The sequence below is a fragment of the Scyliorhinus canicula genome, chromosome 2 (genome assembly GCF_902713615.1).
Source record: "Scyliorhinus canicula chromosome 2, sScyCan1.1, whole genome shotgun sequence".
In the NCBI taxonomy this organism is placed as follows: Eukaryota; Metazoa; Chordata; class Chondrichthyes; order Carcharhiniformes; family Scyliorhinidae; genus Scyliorhinus; species Scyliorhinus canicula.
The window spans coordinates 168,179,497-168,199,252 of record NC_052147.1 but is presented as its reverse complement, the minus strand read 5'-3'; the positions used below and the strand labels follow the sequence as shown (position 1 = coordinate 168,199,252).

General features: G+C 43.9%; 1 protein-coding gene across 4 annotated transcripts in view; it reads right to left on the bottom strand.

Moving 5' to 3' along the window:
- LOC119961672 (diacylglycerol kinase beta) overlaps positions 1 to 19,756 on the bottom strand; it is a 797,376-nt gene that overhangs the window by 442,696 nt on the left and 334,924 nt on the right. For all 4 annotated transcript variants that reach the window (XM_038788967.1, XM_038788974.1, XM_038788981.1 and 1 more), the window contains 2 exons: positions 10,874 to 10,923; positions 6,312 to 6,386 (listed from right to left, as the gene is read on the bottom strand). In XM_038788967.1, coding sequence (XP_038644895.1) covers positions 6,312 to 6,386; positions 10,874 to 10,923 — 125 coding nt within the window. The remainder of the gene's footprint in view (positions 1 to 6,311; positions 6,387 to 10,873; positions 10,924 to 19,756) is intronic.

Below are 19,756 nucleotides of genomic sequence, written 5' to 3'. Positions count from 1 at the left end.
AAACAATGATGGTCAATGGAAACAGACATGATAGTGAACTAAATGTAGGCTGCTATATGATTGAGCTGTGGAATTTAAGGTGAGTTAAAGTTTTGTAGGATGGAGTCTGCGAGAATATTAGAGGAGTGGAAGATAGAAATGGAGGTATTGATCAAGGCACCAGAAGGCAAAATTATGGGGGCTAAAATAAATGGATCAGACATGTAGTTTGATGTTTTCAAGGTAGGATGCTGAGGGGCACACTCTCACGTTCAATCTGAATGAGCTGCAACAAGGATATGGTATTTTTAGCAGAGCTAAAAGAGAATGTTTTAGCCTGGGAAATTTTAGAATCAGAAAATTCTATAATAGTTACAACACAAAATAAAGCCATTTGACTCATTAAGTCCAGCAAGGCTCTCTACAAGGCCAAATTTAGCTAGCCCCATTCCCCATTTTACCTGCAATTCATTTTTAGCTTCAGCTTTAAGTGTTTATCTAAATTCTTTCTGAAAGCCAGGATTGAATCTGCCTCCACAACTCACTCAGGCAGTGCCTTCCTGCTCTAACCACTCCGTTCATAAAATAATTTTCTGTCGCATAGCCTTTGGCTGTTTTTAATCAATCATGATAAATGGCTTCCAATTCTTAATACCTCCACCAGAGAGAACAGTTTTTCCTCAAAGTATTCTGTCTGCACATCTGTGATCTTTAATTTCCCGTTAAAACCTCTTCTCAACTTGCTCTTTAAGAACTGAAGAATCCTGCTTTGGACACCATGACGTAGGCTTTGTTACGTTGAGTATATTAACATCAAGTCTTTATTAACAATTCACAACTATGCACCATATTCAAGGTAAAGGGAACAGGTATGGAGCTAACTCTGCCCTCAGTCTTTACATGTCTTTCTCCATCTTTAGACTGTCTTGGTCATATGCCTTCTTACATCACTATGTGGGCGGTACTGTACTCAGTCCACATTAACCCTCACCAGACACTAATACCACAAAGCAACCTCAGTTTCTCCAATCTATCCTCCCTCATCCCTGGAATCATTCACATAAACAACCAATGTTTTATGAAAGTTCAGCATAATTCCATTGGCTTTGTACGCAATGCCTGAATTATAAAGTCCCTGAATCAAATCCCTTTAAAACCACTTCATCAACGTTTTACATTATATACACCAAGTCTCTCTGTTCCACCTGCACCACCTTCAGAATTATATCCTTTTGTTTAACTGTCTCTCCTCACTATCCCTACCAAAATTCATCATTTCATATTTCTCTGGAATAGATTTGAACTAGAATTAGAATTCCTACAGTGCAGAAGGAGGCCATTCAGCCCATCATGTCTGCACCCGCCCTCTGAAAGAGCACCCTACCTCAATCCACTCCCCCCGCAACCTCACCTAACTTACACATCTTTGGTCACTAAGCGGCAATTTATCATGGCCAATCCACCTAACCCACACCTTTGGAATGCGGGAGAAAACAGGAGCACTCGGAGAGAACCCACAGACCTGGGGTAAAAGTGCAAACACCACACAGACAGTGACTCGAGGCCAGAATTGAACCAGGTCCTAGATGCTGTGAGGCAGAATACTATGGTGCCAGCTGCAAATAATGGCGTCCAACATGGGGCTCGAACCCACGATCTTAAGATTAAGAGTCTCCTGCTCTACCGACTGAGCTAGCCTGTAGCTAGCTTTCCTGGACCATGGGCGAAATTCTCCGACCCCCCGCAGGGTCGGGTGAATCACCCGAGGCCGGCGTAAATCCCGCCCCCGCCATGGCCGGAATTCTCCGCCACCCAGGAATTGGCGGGGGCGGGAATCGTGCCGCGCCGATCGGCGTGCCCCCTGCGGCGATTCTCCGGCCTGCGATGGGCCCAAAGTCCTGCCGCTGAGAGGCCAATCCCGCCGCCGTGGTTTCAACCACCTCTGGTGGCAGCGGGATTGGCGGCGCGAGCAGGCCCCCGGGGTCCTGGGGGTGGCGCGGGGCAATCGGACCCTGGGGGGTGCCCCCACGGTGGCCTTGCCCGCGATCAGGGCCCACCGATCAGCGGGCGGGCCAGTGCTGTGGGGCACTCTTTTTCTTCCTCCGCCGCCATGGCCTCCACCATGGCGGAGGCGGAAGAGAACTGCCCTACCGTGCATGCGCCGGTGGTGACATCAGCGGCCGCTGACGCACCGGCGCATGCGCAAACCACCGAAGGCCTTTCGGCCAGCCCCGATGCCAGGCGCCAAAGGGGCTCATTAAGGAGAGAGTATAGAACATAGAACATAGAACACTACAGCGCAGTACGGGCCCTTCGGCCCTCGATGTTGCGCCGACCTGTGAAACCATCTGAAGCCTATCTGACCTACACTATTCCATTTTCATCCATATGTCTATCCAGTGACCACTTAAATGCCCTTAAAGTTGGCGAGTCTACTACTATTGCAGGCAGGGCGTTCCACACCCCTACTACTCTCTGAGTAAAGAAACTGCCTCTGACATCTGTCCTATATCTCTCACCCCTCAATTTAAAGCTATGTCCCCTCGTGTTGGTCATCACCATCCGAGGAAAAAGACTCTCACTGTCCACCCTATCTAACCCTCTGACTATCTTATATGTCTCTATTAAGTCACCTCTCAGCCTTCCCCTCTCTAACGAAAACAACCTCAATTCCCTGAGCCTTTCCTCGTAAGACCTTCCCTCCATACCAGGCAACATCCTAGTAAATCTCCTCTGAACCCTTTCCAAAGCTTCCACATCCTTCCTATAATGTGGTGACCAGAACTGCACGCAGTACTCCAGGTGTGGCCGCACCAGAGTTATGTACAGCTGCAGCATGACCTTGTGGTTCCGAAACTCAATCCCCCTGCTTATAAAGGCTAGCACACCATATGCCTTCTTAACAGCCCCATTAACCTGGGTGGCAACTTTCAGGGATTTATGTACCTGGATGCCGAGATCTCTCTGTTCATCTACACTACCAAGAATCTTGCCATTAGCCCAGTACTCTGCATTCCTGTTACTCCTTCCAAAGTGAACCACCTCACACTTTTCCGCATTAAACTCCATCTGCCACCTCTCAGCCCAGCTCTGCAGCCTATCTATGTCCCTCTGTATCCTATAACATCCTTCAGCACTATCCACAACTCCACCGACCTTCGTGTCATCTGCAAATTTACTAACCCATCCTTCTACACCCTCTTCCAGGTCATTTATAAAAATGACAAACAGCAGTGGCCCCAAAACAGATCCTTGCGGTACACCACTAGTAACTGAACTCCAGGATGAACATTTGCCATCAACCACCACCCTCTGTCTTCTTTCAGCTAGCCAATTACTGATCCAAACCGCTAAATCACCTTCAATTCCATACTTCCTTATTTTCTGCAATAGCCTACCGTGGGGAACCTTATCAAACGCCTTACTGAAATCCATATACACCACATCAACAGCTTTACCCTAATCCACCTGTTTGGTCACCTTCTCAAAAAACTCAGTAAGGTTTGTGAGACATGACCTACCCTTCACAAAACCGTGTTGAGTATCGCTAATCAACTTGTTCTTTTCAAGATGATTATAAACCCTATCTCTTATAACCTTTTCCAACATTTTACCCACAACCGAAGTAAGGCTCACAGGTCTATAATTACCAGGGTTGTCTCTACTCCCCTTCTTGAACAAGGGGACAACATTTGCTATCCTCCAGTCTTCCGGCACTATTCCTGTCGACAAAGACGACATAAATATCAAGGACAAAGGCTCTGCAATCTCCTCCCTGGCTTCCCAGAGAATCCTAGGATAAATCCCATCTGGCCCAGGGTACTTATCTATTTTGACATTTTCTAAAATTGCTAACACCTCCTCCTTTTGAACCTCAATTCCATCTAGCCTGGTCGACTGAACCTGAGTGTTCTCCTCGACAACATTGTCTTTCTCCAGTGTAAACACTGACGAAAAATATCCATTTAATGCTTCCCCTATCTCCTCTGATTCCACACACAACTTTCCACTACTATCCTTGATTGGCCCTAATCTTACTCGAGTCATTCTTTTGTTCCTGATATACCTATAGAAAGCCTTAGGGTTTTCCTTGATCCTATCCGCCAACGACTTTTCGTGTCCTCTCCTCGCTCTTCTTAACTCTCCCTTTAGGTCCTTCCTGGCTAACTTGTAACTCTCAAGTGCCCTAACTGAGCCTTCATGTCTCATCCTAACATAAGCCTTCTTCTTCCTCTTGACAAGTGCTTCAACTTCCTTAGTAAACCACGGCTCCCTTGCTCGACAACTTCCTCCCTGCCTGACAGGTACATACTTATCAAGGACACGCAGTAGCTGTTCCTTGAAAAAGCTCCACATTTTGATTGTACCCATCCCCTGCAGTTTCCTTCCCCATCCTATACCTCCTAAATCTTGCCGAATAGCATCATAATTGCCTTTCCCCCAGCTATAATTCTTGCCTTGCGGTATATACCTACCCCTGCCCATTGCTAAAGTAATGGTTGAGTATAGAGTGGTTGACTCAATAGAATATCATAACAAAAGTCAAGAAAGATATAGAAGGGCAGCATGGTGGCACAGTAGTCAACACTGCTGCCTCACAGCCCCAGGGACCCAGGCTCAATTCCGGCTTGGGCGACTGTCTGTGTGGAGTTTGCACACTCTCCCAGTGTCTGCATGGGTTTCCTCCCACAGTCTAAGGATTCGCAGATTAGGTGGGATTACGGGGATAGAGTGGGGAGTGGATTTAATAGGATGCTCATTCAGGGGGTCGGTGCAGACTCAGTCAGCTAAATGGCCTCCTTCTGCACTGTAGGGATTCTCAAAATAAATGAACAACATGCAATCATAGCAGTTACATGCAATATAGTTGATGATTATGACCAGGGTATTCTTACTTTTGTGTCATCTGCAAATTTTGAAATTGTGCCGTACATACCCATGTCTAAATCGTCAATATAAATAGTCGATCAGTAGTACAGACTTGAGAAATACTGAATATAGGCAAAAAGAATATGTTCAGGCATTTGCCTTTTTTGAAGTAAACAAAAGCATGAGAGAGAACACAGTAGCACAGTGGTTAACACTGTTGCTTCACAGTGCCAGGGTCCCAGGTTCGATTCCCAGCTTGGGTCACTGTGCGGAGTCTGCACATTCTCCCAGTGTCTGCGAGGGTGATCTCCGGGTCCTCCGGTTTCCTCCCACAAGTCCCAAAAGACGTGCTTATTAGGTGAATTGGACATTCAGAATTCTTCCTCTGTGTACCCGAACAGGCGCCGGAGTGTGGCGACTCGGGGATTTTCACAATAACTTTGTTGCAGTGTTAATGTAAGTCTACTTGTTACACTAATAAAGATTATTATGTACTCCAGTGCTTTAAACATGAGTGTAAAAGTAACTGTGAGGTAGAAGCAGGAGAGGAACGAGGCAGTAGACAGTCAGCTTTTTGAGGGGAGAATTATGAATGAAGTTTTGAGGACGTGGAAGAGTGTATGAGGGAATAATGTCTAAAAGCACTGAGTCAAGGAAAGGTACATCTTTTGGTTTTTGATAGGAAGGAGGAAATAGTGCGGATTATTATGGAGTACATTTCCTGTGAAGAAATTACAGCCATGATAGCGGAGGGGAATGGAGATGGGAGGACGGTGAAATTGAAGGAAGGGGGCAGGGGAAATTTAAGAGGAGATCAAAATCTAGGAGAATGAAGGCATAGTTTCTTGCAAAGTCTAAGCAAGGACAACAAAAAGATCTTTGTGAAGAGATTTCCCCTGTAAATATACTTCCTATCAGCACAAATTTCACATACGGTACTCTAATGTTTGCATTGCATAATTTAGACCACACAATCTATTGAAATCATTTATTTTTTCTCTCCCAATTGTTTTCCCACTGACTTTAGAAAGGTTTCTTAATGTGGATGTAGAGGGGTGTCTGGTGAATTTATAAATGCAATGTGGCTCAAAAACAAAGACCAGAAAAAACTAAACTCCCAAAAATTGTTCTGTAAAGCAGTATATTTAAAAATAAACCAGAGACACGTGGCAGCATATTGCATATGAAATACTAAATTAATTCAGTCCTAATGACTTGTGGGCATGCAATGGTGGCTCAGTTAAGGCATAAATCCCCCAAAAATAATACATATGTATATCTATAGCAACTTCGAAGAAATATATTATGAAGTTTGCAGAGGGCACAGAGGGTTCATTTAGTAGGATACAATGTGATTTTTAAACGTTTCACAGTGGTGTATATTCACAGCATCGTACTATCATGAGCTGCAGTCAATATTTCAATTGCTTAATAAAACAATTCTGCTTCAAAGCAACACTTACTGGCTTGAGTTCAGTAGCATCCCATTCCAGATATTCTGCTACATGGACCATTTGGTTAATGATACGGTCTAATTCCTGAAATTAAAGTACAAATAGAAGTTAAGCAACTGACAACTGAGGCGGGATTCTCTCAGCCTGGGGCCGGGCCGGAGAATCCACAGAGCCGGCAAGCGATTCTCGGGAGAGCGGAGAATCGGCGCCATTGGGGCCCACCAATCGGCCGGCCAGCCTCTCTGTCCCCCGGCCTCTTTTCCTATGTGCCGGCTCCTGTACTCCTGCGCCATGTTGCGTCGGGGCAGGCGCGTTGAAGGACGCCACTGATCATGTGCGCGTTGGCGCCGGCGCCACTACGTATGCGCGGGTCCCGCAGCGTACAGTTCGCGCCAGGATCGGAAGCTGGAGCGCCGTGAACCGCTCCAGCGCCGTGCTCTATCGGGGCCAGAATTACTCCTGGCAGTGGCCCGTTCACGCCGTCTTAAATGCGGCAGTGTTTACGATGACGTGGACATTCTGCCGCGGGATGGGAGAAATCCGCCACAGAGCTTCTTGCAAAGACACTATGGGTTGGCCTTGTAAATTGACAGCGGAAGGGTTGCAATAGTGAGAACGGTCGCATTCTGCCTGACAGTGAAGCATACGACCACTTCCAGACCTCCCTGGAATTTTACTGACTTGTGGGTAGACTACCTGGTAAACAATGATGGCCTCCTGGCAAGTTCACAAGGTAGGGTTGGTGGGAACACGATAGATGGGGCAAGGGGTCTTCTTTTCTTGCCGCTCTATGGTTGATGGAGTGGACCTCCAGCAGCAATGGCTGCCTTGTGCGCTGCATGCCACCACTTGGAGGGCTTACCCCTCCAATTGCCAGGGTCTGCTTGCTAGACACAAGACAGTAACAAAAAACGTTACTGACTTTTGAAGGCACATAAACATATATCCCCTCCTTCTCCCTGCAGCTTCCTCAGCACCAGTCACCTTTGCTGGCACTGTCAAGAGGGCTGGCAGCTCAGAGATGAGCCGCCATCCATATGCTCGATGGTAATATCCTGCTGAGGGTCCAGGTATTCACCCACGCAGCATCAGGTCCTGATTTTTGTCCTGGCAGTAGGACATTTTAAAATGACTCCCGATATATTTTAGACCACGAATCATCACCGATAATCTTTATAAGATCAATTCAAATGACTATATAAATAACATAAACCTAGCCTTCATGTCAAATCAGTTTACATTACCACGTTCTGCCCCCAAAAACAAATGAAAGATCAAGATGAAGCACAAATTAAAATTGCACAGTGTAAAGATATCTAATTACATTTGGAATCCTCATTCCTGTAGTTTGTCCAGTGTGAGTATGTCTTTTGGGGCATTTTAGGAAAGCCAATTCAATACTCTATTATTAGATCACTGGTTGTGAAAATATCAGCTTACTTTAGGTTAACTTGCATTCATAGAACATAGAAAAATACAGCACAGAACAGGCCCTTCGGCCCACGATGTTGTGCCGAACCTTTGTCCTAGATTAATCATAGATTATCATAGAATTTACAGTGCAGGAGGCCATTCGGCCCATCGAGTCTGCACCGGCTCTTGGAAAGAGCACCCTACCAAGGTCAACACCACCCTATCCCCATAACCCAGTAACCCCACCCAACTCTAAGGGCAATTTTGGACACTAAAGGCAATTTATCATGGCCAATCAACCTAACCTGCACATCTTTGGACTGTGGGAGGAAACCGGAGCACCCGTAGGAAACCCACGAACACACGGGGAGGATGTGCAGACTCCGCACAGACAATGACCCAAGCCGGAATCGAACCTGGGACCCTGGAGCTGTGAAGCAATTGTGCTATCCACAATGCTACCGTGCTGCCCTGAAGAACAAATTAATCTACACTCCATTATTCTACCATAATCTATGTACTTATCCAATAGCCCCTTGAAGGTCCCTAATGTTTCCGACTCAACTACTTCCACAGGCAGTGCATTCCATGCCCCCACTACTCTCTGGGTAAAGAACCTACCTCTGACAACCCCCCCTATATCTTCCACCATTCACCTTAAATTTATGTCGCCTTGTAATGCTTTGTTCCACCCGGGATAAAAGTCTCTGACTATCTATTCCCCTGATCATCTTATAAACCTCTATCAAGTCGCCCCTCATCCTTCTCCGTTCTAATGAGAAAAGGCCTAGCACCCTCAACCTTTCCTCATAAGACCTACTCTCCATTCCAGGCAACATCCTGGTAAATATCCTTTGCACCTTTTCCAAAGCTTCCACATCCTTCCTAAAATGAGGTGACCAGAACTGCACACAGAACTCCAAATGTGGCCTGACCAAGGTTTTGTACAGCTGCATCATCACCTCACGGCTCTTAAATTCAATCCCTCTGCTAATGAACGCTAGCACACCATAGGCCTTCTTCACAGCTCTATCCACTTGAGTGGCACTTGAAAGATCTATGAACATAGACCCCAAGTTCTCTCTGCTCCTCCACATTGCCAAGAACCCTACCGTTAACCCTGTATTCCGCATTCATATTTGTCCTTCCAAAATGGACAACCTCACAATTGTCAGGGTTAAACTCCATTTGCCACTTCTCAGCCCAGCTCTGCATCCTATCTATGTCTCTTTGCAGCCGACAACAGCCCTCCTCAATAGCCACAACTCCACCAATCTTCGTATCATCTGCAAATTTACTGAGCCACCCTTCAACTCCCTCATCCAAATCATTAATGAAAATCACAAACCACAGAGGACCCAGAACTGATCCCTGTGGTACGCCACTGGTAACTGGGCTCCAGGCTGAATATTTGCCATCCACCACCACTCTCTGACTTCTATTGGTTAGCCAGTTCGTTATCCAACTGGCCAAATTTCCCACTATCCCATGCCTCCTTACTTTCTGCATAAGCCTACCATGGGGAACCTTATTAAATGCCTTACTAAAATCCATGTACACTACATCCACTGCTTTACCTTCATCCACGTGCTTGGTCACCTCCTCAAGAATTCATTAAGAATTGTGAGGCAAGACCTACCCCTCCCAAATCCGTGCTGACTATCCCTAATCAAGCAGTGTCTTTCCAGATGCTCAGAAGTCCTATCCCTCAGTACCCTTTCCATTACTTTGCCTTCCACCGAAGTAAGACTAACTGGCCTGTAATTCCCAGGGTTATCACTATTCCCTTTTTTTGAACAGGGGCCACTCTCCAATCCCCTGGCACCACCCCTGTTCTCAGCTTAAATGAGCCATTTGCGGACACTGAAAGTGCAAAAGCAATTAATAACGATCAATACTCTCAGGTTCCTTTCCAATGTCCAAATTGTACTGAGTCGGGAGGGTTCCGTAGCTGTGTCAAAGGGGGTGAGTGTGTGCGGTGGTGGGAGGGAGGCGGGGGATAAAATGGCTAATGGATTAGCTTTTGTTTTGCATTATAATGAAGTCCCTGAGAACTGAAGCGGCCCTTTTAACCAAGTTGCTTCAGCAATGGGCAGCCCCTCTGGCCGTTTCTACCTTGTTTCCAGGGGCTTGGGAGACACAAATTCAATTCGCAAACCCCACCCTCAAAAAGTATTGGAATTAAAATCTGACTCTTTGGGGTACTTTCTCCCCAGTTGGGGCTGCAGAGTTGGGAAATTTCTTACTTAATTTGGGAGCAAAGGTTCGGGCCTAAGTCTCCCAGCTATACATCAAGATATGCTGCCAACTTAGAAGTGCAACATTAAAAATATTGAGACGAACAAGTCTTTCAACTTTCTCAATCTTTGCCAAGTTGAAAAAAGCCATGCAAACCAGGAAAAATATAGGTTCAATCCCTGGTTTGTGCTGAATTCAGTGAATTAACTGCTTGGGCGGAGTCGACTTGGGTTGGACACACTCCTGGCGGTTTGGTCACTTGATTCTTGCCTCCACCCAGCTTGCCTCCTGCTATTGGCTGCCAAGCATGCTCCTCCTTGCAATGTACTGCCTTCCTGTGCCAATCGGAAATTGAACTGATTATACATTATCTGATTGGTGATGTTCCCGTCAGTTAAAAAGCACTGAATATGTTTGATATTCTTATAATTAATAAAATGTGTTGAAAGTTTTATTTGAAAAAACATTTCTTTATACACCTATGGAATTTTCTCCTGTGTTGCTCAGAGTCTTGGAAATCACTCACTCATATTTGGAGACTCCCAGACAATTCTGGAAGACAGGGAACCTTTCTTAGCACCCCGAGCAAGGAAAGGTTGGTGGTGGTGAGGATGTAAAAGGAAACAGCTTGGGTTGCTGTTACTAATTGCTGTTTAATGACTCATGCTGTAAAACATCTGTAACTTGGGGCGAACAGCAGGATTGGACATGGCTGTCATGTCGTTTAAAAGAAAACTGAAGTTTACAATATTTAATTATTGCTGGAAAAACTGTATAGTAGTTATGAAATTGTTAAATACTATTGATGCTGTGATATTTATGAAAAATATGGACTTTGAAAAAGGAGAGGAATTATTTCTGTTGGGTAGACAAGTCGCAAGGATTACAGCTGCAAACTATTAAGTGAAAAAAAAACTTACTGAGCTGTCCAGAACACCATTTCCATCTGTGTCATAGAGTCGAAACATAACTGTCAAAAATAAATATCAGAAAGTGAGTAATGATATACGCTAGCACTGAAACTCAAATATTAATTATTTTCATGAGCTGAATTTATTATCTTTATTCTCTTGAAAAAAGCAGAAGCTTATTATTAACAGTGACTTAACATTTTAAAGAGATCAGTGCCAATTCCCAAAATCATGTGAATGGGCAAACAATGAGACCATAAGATATCGGAGCAGAATTAGACCACTCGGCCCATTGAGTCTGGTCCACCATTCAATCATGGCTGATATGTTTCTCATCCCCATTCTCCTGTCTTCTCTCCATAACTCCTGACCCCCTTATTAATCTATCTATCTCTATTTTAAAGATACTCAGTGACTTGGTCACCACAGCATTCTGCGGCAAAGAGTTCCACAGATTCACCACCCTTTGGCTGAAGAAATTCTTCCTCATCTCTGTTTTAAAGGATCGTCTCTTCAGTCTGAGGCTGTACTCTCGGGACCCCGTCTCTCCTACTAGTGGAAACATCCCCTCCATATTCACTCTATCTAGGCCTCTCAGTATCCTGTAAGTTTCAATAAGATTTCCCCTCATCTTTTTAAACTCCAACAAGTACAGACCCTCTTTTGGCAAACTCTTCATTCTAGGAATCATCCTTGTGAACCTCCTCTGAACCCTTTCCAAGGTCAGCACATCCGTCTTTAGATATAGGACCCAAAACTGCTCAAAGGATTCCAAATGAGATCTGACCAGAGCCTCAGCAGTATATCCCTGCTCTTGTATTGTACCCCTCTCGACATGAATGCTAACATTACATTTGCCTTCCTAACTACCAAATGAAACTGAATGTTAACCTTAAGAGAATCCTAGCACTCCCAAGTCCCTTCATGCTGATGATTTCTGAAGCCTTTCCCTATTTAGAAAATAGTCTATGCCTTTATACTTCGTACCAAAGTGCATCACCTCACTTTTCCACATTGCATTCCATCTGCCACTTATTTTCCCACTCTTCTAGCCTTTCCCAAGACCTTCTGCAGCTCCCTGCTTCCTCACACTACTTTTCCCAGTCCCCCTGCTTCCTCACACTACCTGTCCCTCTACATATCTTTGTATCATCTGCTTTGTATTATCTGCTATCTTAGTAACAGTGTCCTCAGTTCCTTCTTCAAAATAATTTATGAGAAGAGGTTGGAGGGAGGAGAAGGTTCTTTGGTGTGAATTTTCTGCCTCTCAGATTTACCTCAAATGTTTGGATTCTCTAAACGGCAAATGCACCAAAACAATCTAAAGTAATGCAAGATGTATCACTGCTGTTATTTGGGTAGGATAGTATGATTCCTCAGAGAACTATCCAAACTGCTAGAGAGACTATTCCAGGATTCTTGAAAACAAAACCTATAAGGCCAATAGGATTTCATCCACTGCCCACCCTCCATGTATCAATACTGTCAGACTATACCCTCTGGAATTATCATCTGGTCAACAATCATTCACTGTAAATGTGCACAATAATGCATGGTTGCAATTATAGTCACATTATATGTAAAGCTGATGCTAACATTTGACAATTCGCTATAAAGGTACAGCAGTAAACATTTTTCCTTTATGCTTATGTGGAAGGATTGCAGGAATGTACTTCAAGAAGGCACACTTAGGTCCCTCCTGTTTTTTTAGAAATATTTTTTGTTCTCCTTTTTCACATTTTATCCCAAATTTACACGCAACAATAAACAATAATCAGTAACGAATGTAATGTCAATCTCCATATCAATAACAACGGTCCCATCCTCCCACCAAACTCCAGATATTGGCCCGCATGTTAACATAAACAAATAACAAAAAGGAATCAGGAATCACCCATAGTCACCATTACCACGTACAGTCCCCCTCCACCCACCCTCCCAGCCCCCAACCCCCCTAATTTTCGATGTGATCCAATTCTCTAAAGTGCATAATGAATAATGCCCATGAATTGTAGAACCCCTCCATCCTTCCCCTCAGTTCAAATTTGACCTTTTCAGGCGTTAAGAATTCCAGCAGGTCCCCCCACCACACCAGGGCACAGGGTGGAGAGGTTGATCTCCACCCATCAGGATCCGCATTTGGGTGATCAACGAGGAGAAGGTTACAACATCTGCCTCCACGCCCGTTTCCAACCTCGGCTGGTCCGACACCCCGAATATGGCCTCCCGAGGGCCCGGGTCCAGTTTCATGTGCACCACTTTAGAGATTACCCTAAACACCTCCTTCCAGTAATCCTCCAGCTTTGGACAGGATCAAAACATATGAACGTGGTTTGTGGCTCCCCACCCCCCCTCACAACGTTTACACACATCTTCTACCCCCTCAAAGTGCCGGCTCATCCTCGCCCTTGTAAGCTGCGCTCTATACACCACCTTCAGCTGTATCAGCCACAACCTCACACACAAGGTGGAGGCGTTCACCCTCTGGAGCACCTCACACTAGAACCCCCCTCCCCTCCATACCCTCTCCTAACTCTTCCTCCCACTTTGCATTGATCCCTTCTTGCAGCGCCTTCTCCTCCTCCAAAATAGCCCAGTAAACTGCCGATACTACCCCCTTCTCCGGTCCCCCTGTCGTCAGCACCTCCTCCAGCAATGTGGAAGCCGGTTCTACTGGGAAGCTCTGCATCTGTTTTCTGACAAAGTCTCAAACCTGCATGTATCTAAATATTTCCCCCTGCTCCAGCCCATACTTCACTTCCCAACTCCTTCAATCATGCAGACCTACCGCCAAGAAACAAATCTTTTAGTGTCCTAATTCCTTTCTCCTCCCATCTAAGTCCCTCATGTTAATAAATTCATAAGAGTTCATAAAATATCTTGTTTGTAAACATGCTTTCAAACTGGCTTCTGTGGAAAACTTGGGATTGTGTGGTGGAATGGCCAATAGTTTTCATGGCAAAAATGACCTCAATAATTGTTTAACTGTATGGACTATATGAATGTTTGGTGTTAAGCACATAGTAGTCCTAACACTAGTGTATTTTTTCCTGTTATCATCTTATTAAAAGAAGCTAATATCACCACAGAGCATACTGGAAAATATATTTGAATTTGCAGATGGTGACGTACTGCAAAATCTAAGTCAATGTGAATAAAGATATTGACTTACAATTACCTTGACTACAATTGACTTACCTCTTTCATTCATTACTAAATCAAGAGAAGATTGCCTAGTTACAACAGAGTATGCTGCAGCACACAAATAAACTCAGAATAATTATCGCTTATTACGAGGGGAATTCAACACAAAAGTAGTGAGGCTTTCTCAAGTTACATAAAGCACTCCTAAGACCACATTTTGAGTGCTGTGACAAGTATTGGTCACCTTATTTAATATAAATACATTGGAAGCAGTTCAGAGAAGGTTTACCAGTCTAATCCCTGGAATGGGTGGGTTGTCTTATGAGGAAAGATTGGACAGGCTATGCATTCATTAGACTTTAGAAGAGTAAGAGGCGACTTGATTGAAACATGCAAGAACCTGAGAGGTACTGACAGAGTTGATATGGAGAGGATGTTTCCTCTCATGGGAGAATCCAAAACTAAGGTACACTGTTCAAAATTAAGGGGTCGTCCATTTAAAATGGAAAGGAGGCGAAGTTGTTTCTCAGAGGGTTGAGAATCTTTGATTCCACCACCTTTTCAGGAAGTGTTGCAGAGTCTTTGAATATTTTCAAGGCAGAACTGATAGATTCTTGGTAAGCAAGGGGATGACAGGTTATCGGGTCAGGGTGATGAAGATCTGAAGGTCAGATCAGCCATGATCATATTAAATGGCGGAGTAAGCTCGATGGGTCGAATGGCCTCCTGCTCCTTGATCGTACGTAATAAGCAATATTGGCCTGTGCAAGTGAAATGTATTTCAAAAATGGAACACCTCAAATAATTCAGGAAGTACGCCATGGTGCAACAAAACTACACTCCATATGGCAGGCAAAAATAGTTAAAAATCAAAGTAATTATTTCAAAAGTGTTTAATTTGCAGATAGTATATAATTAAAACAGAGTACAGACATTACACCACTTGTTAAAGTGGACCTATAAATCAAATTACGTCAAACACATCCTGCATTTCTGTATTCTTGGGAAAAATACAGTGCAAATTGGTTTCAATCCTTTTGAGGCCTGCAATATTTCATTATCAAGTAATGAAACTGACATTTTGTTTATCCACAGACCATTACAAATTTCTGAAAGGTGCTGTAGACGCACCTATTTCTATATCCCTACTTCTAACGCTCAGCAGTTGCAAAAGCAACATCGTTTTATGTCCGTCAAGAATGTTCACACATTTTCAAAGTTGTTAATTATCTTCAGCACTGAAATTAGTTATTTTTGTGGCGAAGACGTCTAAGTTTTCTTTGCTACTTCCTTATCGGGTGCTGACTTGGCACCTTAACGCATATAGTCTGACCGGAATTGAACCTGGGCCCCTGGTGCTGCGAGGCAGCAGTGATAACAACTGTGCCAACCATAATGCCAGACCTTAATTTGCATTGTTTGTGATGACATGGCTATTGGTGAGATTTTGACAGATGCAAAACCCTACTATTTGACAAAATGCACTGATGGACATATGCATTGTGCCATCAAACTGCAATTTGGAGAGCAACCATTTCATTTAAACCTTTAAGTAACAAAGAGTTACAAATACAATTAAATGAATGAGAAAACTATGTATATTAAACATCTTGCATCCTGTACATCATGACAGTAGACCTTGGTTTCCTTTTGGCATGATTCATACACAATTTGGCCAGGTTTATAATGAGTTTTACCAATGTATACGGGTCGTGTTTTGATTGCGCAATTTTATACCACGTTCTCACAAATATCTCAGAAGTTTTCGGAATCATTTCCAGTTACTATTTTTGAATACCTAAAATTTCTACTCATTTGATTTTATAAAACAAATGAAAGAAATCTTACTGATGGTACAATAATAACATATTACATTTATTCTTCAAACTCTCTTTTGCATCTTCTTAAACCATTAATAAAGATTTGACCTGAAGGCATCCGTTTCTCCCAAGAAATAGAATGTTTAATAATTGCAGTGGTTTTCCAACTCTTCATCTTAATTCCATATCTCAAAATTTGGAAATTCTCCACATTAATCCAAGTGTAATGCCATATAATCACAAAATCCAAAGTATACTCATTTATAAAACGATAAAATGGAAATCACCTGATTTGTACTACTTGGTGGGATGATACTTTTAATTTGAAACATCATCCATATTCACCTGTGCAACACTCACACTATGCTGCAACTCTTATTCACCTCCAGACTTACTTTTTCAACGCCCTTCTCAATGGCAGCCCAAGCTCCCCTAATCCTATACAGATTCCATTGTATTCAGAACTCTGCTGCCTGTATCCAATCCTGTAGAAGTAACTGCTTGCCATCATCCTTACCGACCTTCAATAGCATCACCGTCAGAATTCTTACTGGGGGCGATTCTCCAGCCATGTTATGCTCTGCGCAAATTCAGCCATGTTGAGAGAATTCCAGGACAGGCCGAAGCAGAATTTGCGACGAGTGCCGAACAGAAGCCAATGCTCTCAACCTGCTCCAGCTGGCATAACCTCACACCCTGGCATTGCCACCTGGAGGGTGGGGAAGAGGGAGGAGATGTCTTTGTTGGCAAAAAAGTGGGGGAGTGCTGGAGCGTTAAGTCTGAGATCGGGGCACCATTAAAAAACGTGCACGATTTCAGAGGAGCCAGACTTGCATGCGTCTTCAGGTCCCACACACCTTTTCAGGGCGCTGGTCACCCCAACCTCCAAAACAATTTCCTAGTGTGGGTGGATTGTGCTCTGGGTCACGCTGAACCACCCAACTCGAATCACACTTAGTTTCCCGCTGGAGATGATACTTGAAAATTTTTCAGGAGAATTGCGCCCATTATCTACTGATTTTCACAGTCTAACCTCATTCACCTTCCAAGTCTGCTCTACTTGTTTACTCTATCTTCCCTCAGTGGCAGTTGGCAGCCATTTTTCCATCCCACATTGGAACTCCCTTCCCAAACACTTGAAGCCACCTTCAAATTCTTCCATAAAATCACCTTCAAAATCCTCTTTAAAACCAACATTATGGATTGGGCCTTAAATTACCTCCCTTTATATTCACAATAATATTTACATACTCCCCCTTCTTCCCCCCGCCACCCCCCCCCCCCCCCCCCCGCCCCGCCCACTCCCCTGTTCCTGACTTTACAGATTCAGATGGTGAGGAGGTTATGTGACTCTTCGAGATCTCGTTCCACTTAAGTTTGGAGGAATGGTCGTCTCAACTGTTTTGGACTGACTTTGTTGGCATGGTGTTGAAGTTGTAATACTCGGTAGTTGCAAATAATTGGTGACACCATCTGGTTCGCTTCTTATGCTCCTTAGTGTTGTATTTTTCTTTGTCAACAATCTGTCTTCTGCAGTCAGATACCATGGACTCATCCCGCTCCTGCTCACCTCCGGAGGAAATGCTCACTCCAATCATTCAGAGTGGACTCCGGGTTTTCTTTTCGATGGGGTTCACATGATCTTCTTGGAAATTGAAGATTTACCTCTTTTATGCTTGTATGTTCCTTATCCTTGAGCTCAGCCTGTGGTTTAGCTTCTAATGTTGCACTCTTGTCTCTTCATGTGCCTCCATGAGTTTTGGCTTGTAGGCCGCCTGTCTGCTGCTCCAGGATTGATTTCATGCTGTGCCTGTGAGCCTGAAGCTCCAGCTTCGCTACTCGGGTTTTTCCTGATTCTGTGATGGCAACTGTTTGACTCGGAAGTGGGTCTGAGTTTTCTACTGCTGCTGCTTCTCCTCCATATTTTTTGTTTCAAGTGTGTTGGTGCACATTTGGAAGTTTAGCTGGTCTGTCCGAAGAAGAGTATTTTCTGCCATCTGCAAAGAAGCTGGAATAACTGCCTTTGCAAAGAGAGGTCAATTCTGAACTGAAGTCCAAGGCAAGATCGTCAGCACTAGTGGAGCTCCTGGGAGTCTCCAATTGAGTGACTGTGACAGTTGACTATAGTGATTGTTTTGATATCTTCTGCCATTTTGAGGAGGTTGACAGTTACACAGGCATCTCTTCTCTGGAGAGAAAAGGGTTGATTACGGACGATATACAGCATTTCAATTATTTGCTTGTTGCCATATGAGAGCGGCTCATGCCTGTAACCGGTATTTGGATTCCTCCAGGACCATAAAGTGGTGTATCTATTATCCATAGAAAGAGTCTTTTAGCTATGGTTCCTGATTTGGCAGGACACTGGCTCCTGTGTTTTACTTGACATTCGTGAAGCAACAATTTACAAAAATGTCAGCATTCCAAAATGTGAATCTGAGATCCTTAATTTCTCCCAAGAAACTTTGTTGGACTTAGTGTGGCTCATCTGTCTCCTGGACCTGTTTGGCATCCTTCACATGACTTGAGGTTTTTGACTTACGCATCTTTCCAAAGCAGTGATTTCTAGACATGCCCACACCCGTGAGGTCTTATGGTGCCACAGTGCTGACATGTTCTGCCACCACCTTGTGGCTTGTTTGGGTATTGTTTTCCTTGCCTTAGAGTTTCCTTACCTTTTTGCTGCTTTATGAGCTGCACTGTTGGGGTTGATCGGTACCACGGTTCAACTTCACCATGTAAAATGGATCAGTTTTGCTGGCGAACTTCCGATCGTCTGGTGATTTGGCTGGCTATTTCCACAGTGAGATATTCTTTAGATTGGAGTGATCGGCCACTCAGTCTCTTATGAGTTGTAACTTAAGGTCACCACAGCCTTCAGTCAATCTCTCTAACTCATTTATGATATAATCTACAGAATCCCTAACTCTTGTTACACTCCAAAATATTATTGCTAGAGAAAGTAATGATCTTTTCAAAGATACTGGAAGATTAATTTATTCCTTTACCAACAATTATGTTCACAGGCATTGGACCTATTGAATACAATATTGTATTCACCTAGTCTGGACCTTCCATTTGCCTTAATTGGTCTGGCAGTGTTGATTTACTATCCATGGCTGTTTTCAGGTCAAAAGAATACAGCTTTCATTTGTTTTTAATGGTGCTTCAGTAATTTTCTTTCTTCCCACGCACCTCAGGATTTGGCAGGCTCCTGCTGTGGTTCTGGAGCCATTTCAAACTTCAGCGATTCTGCCGAAATGAATTGCTTTGGCCAGCTAGTTGCTTTGCTGAGCTTGGTGAATCAATTTGAAGCTGCCTTTTTAATTTTTTTTTTATTGTTCATGCACAGTCACCAGGTGCAATGGCGCTGACTCCGAATCGGGGCTGCGGCATTCTTCCAGCCATACTCATGAAAACAATCGATCTGTCAATGCTTGACTATCACGCTGAATTTAAAAGCTTATTTCAACCTTTGTTTGGGATTTTCTCACCCGTTTTGTGATCTGACTAGATACTTTGACTTTTGATTGGGTTTCACAATGGACATCCATTTGCTCTGGCAGAGTCCTTTCATGCTGCACAATGTATCTTTCTTCTGCCCTTCAGTCTCCCTCACGTCATCTCCAGATGGGCATTCAAGGTCTTCAAGGTAGACAGGCTTCTCGGGGGACTTTATAATCGGGGACAAAGAAATCACTGAGCAACTAAATACATGCTATAGATCTATCTTCACAAATATGGACACAAATAAGATACCAGAAATGTTGGGGAACACAGGAAGAGGGAGGAACTGAACGAAATCAGTATTAGTAGAGAAATGGTATTGGGAAATTGATGGGATTGAAAGCTGATAAATCCCCAGGGCCTGATAATCTACACCCAAGAGTATTTAAATGGCTATAGAAATAGTAGATGCTATTGGTGG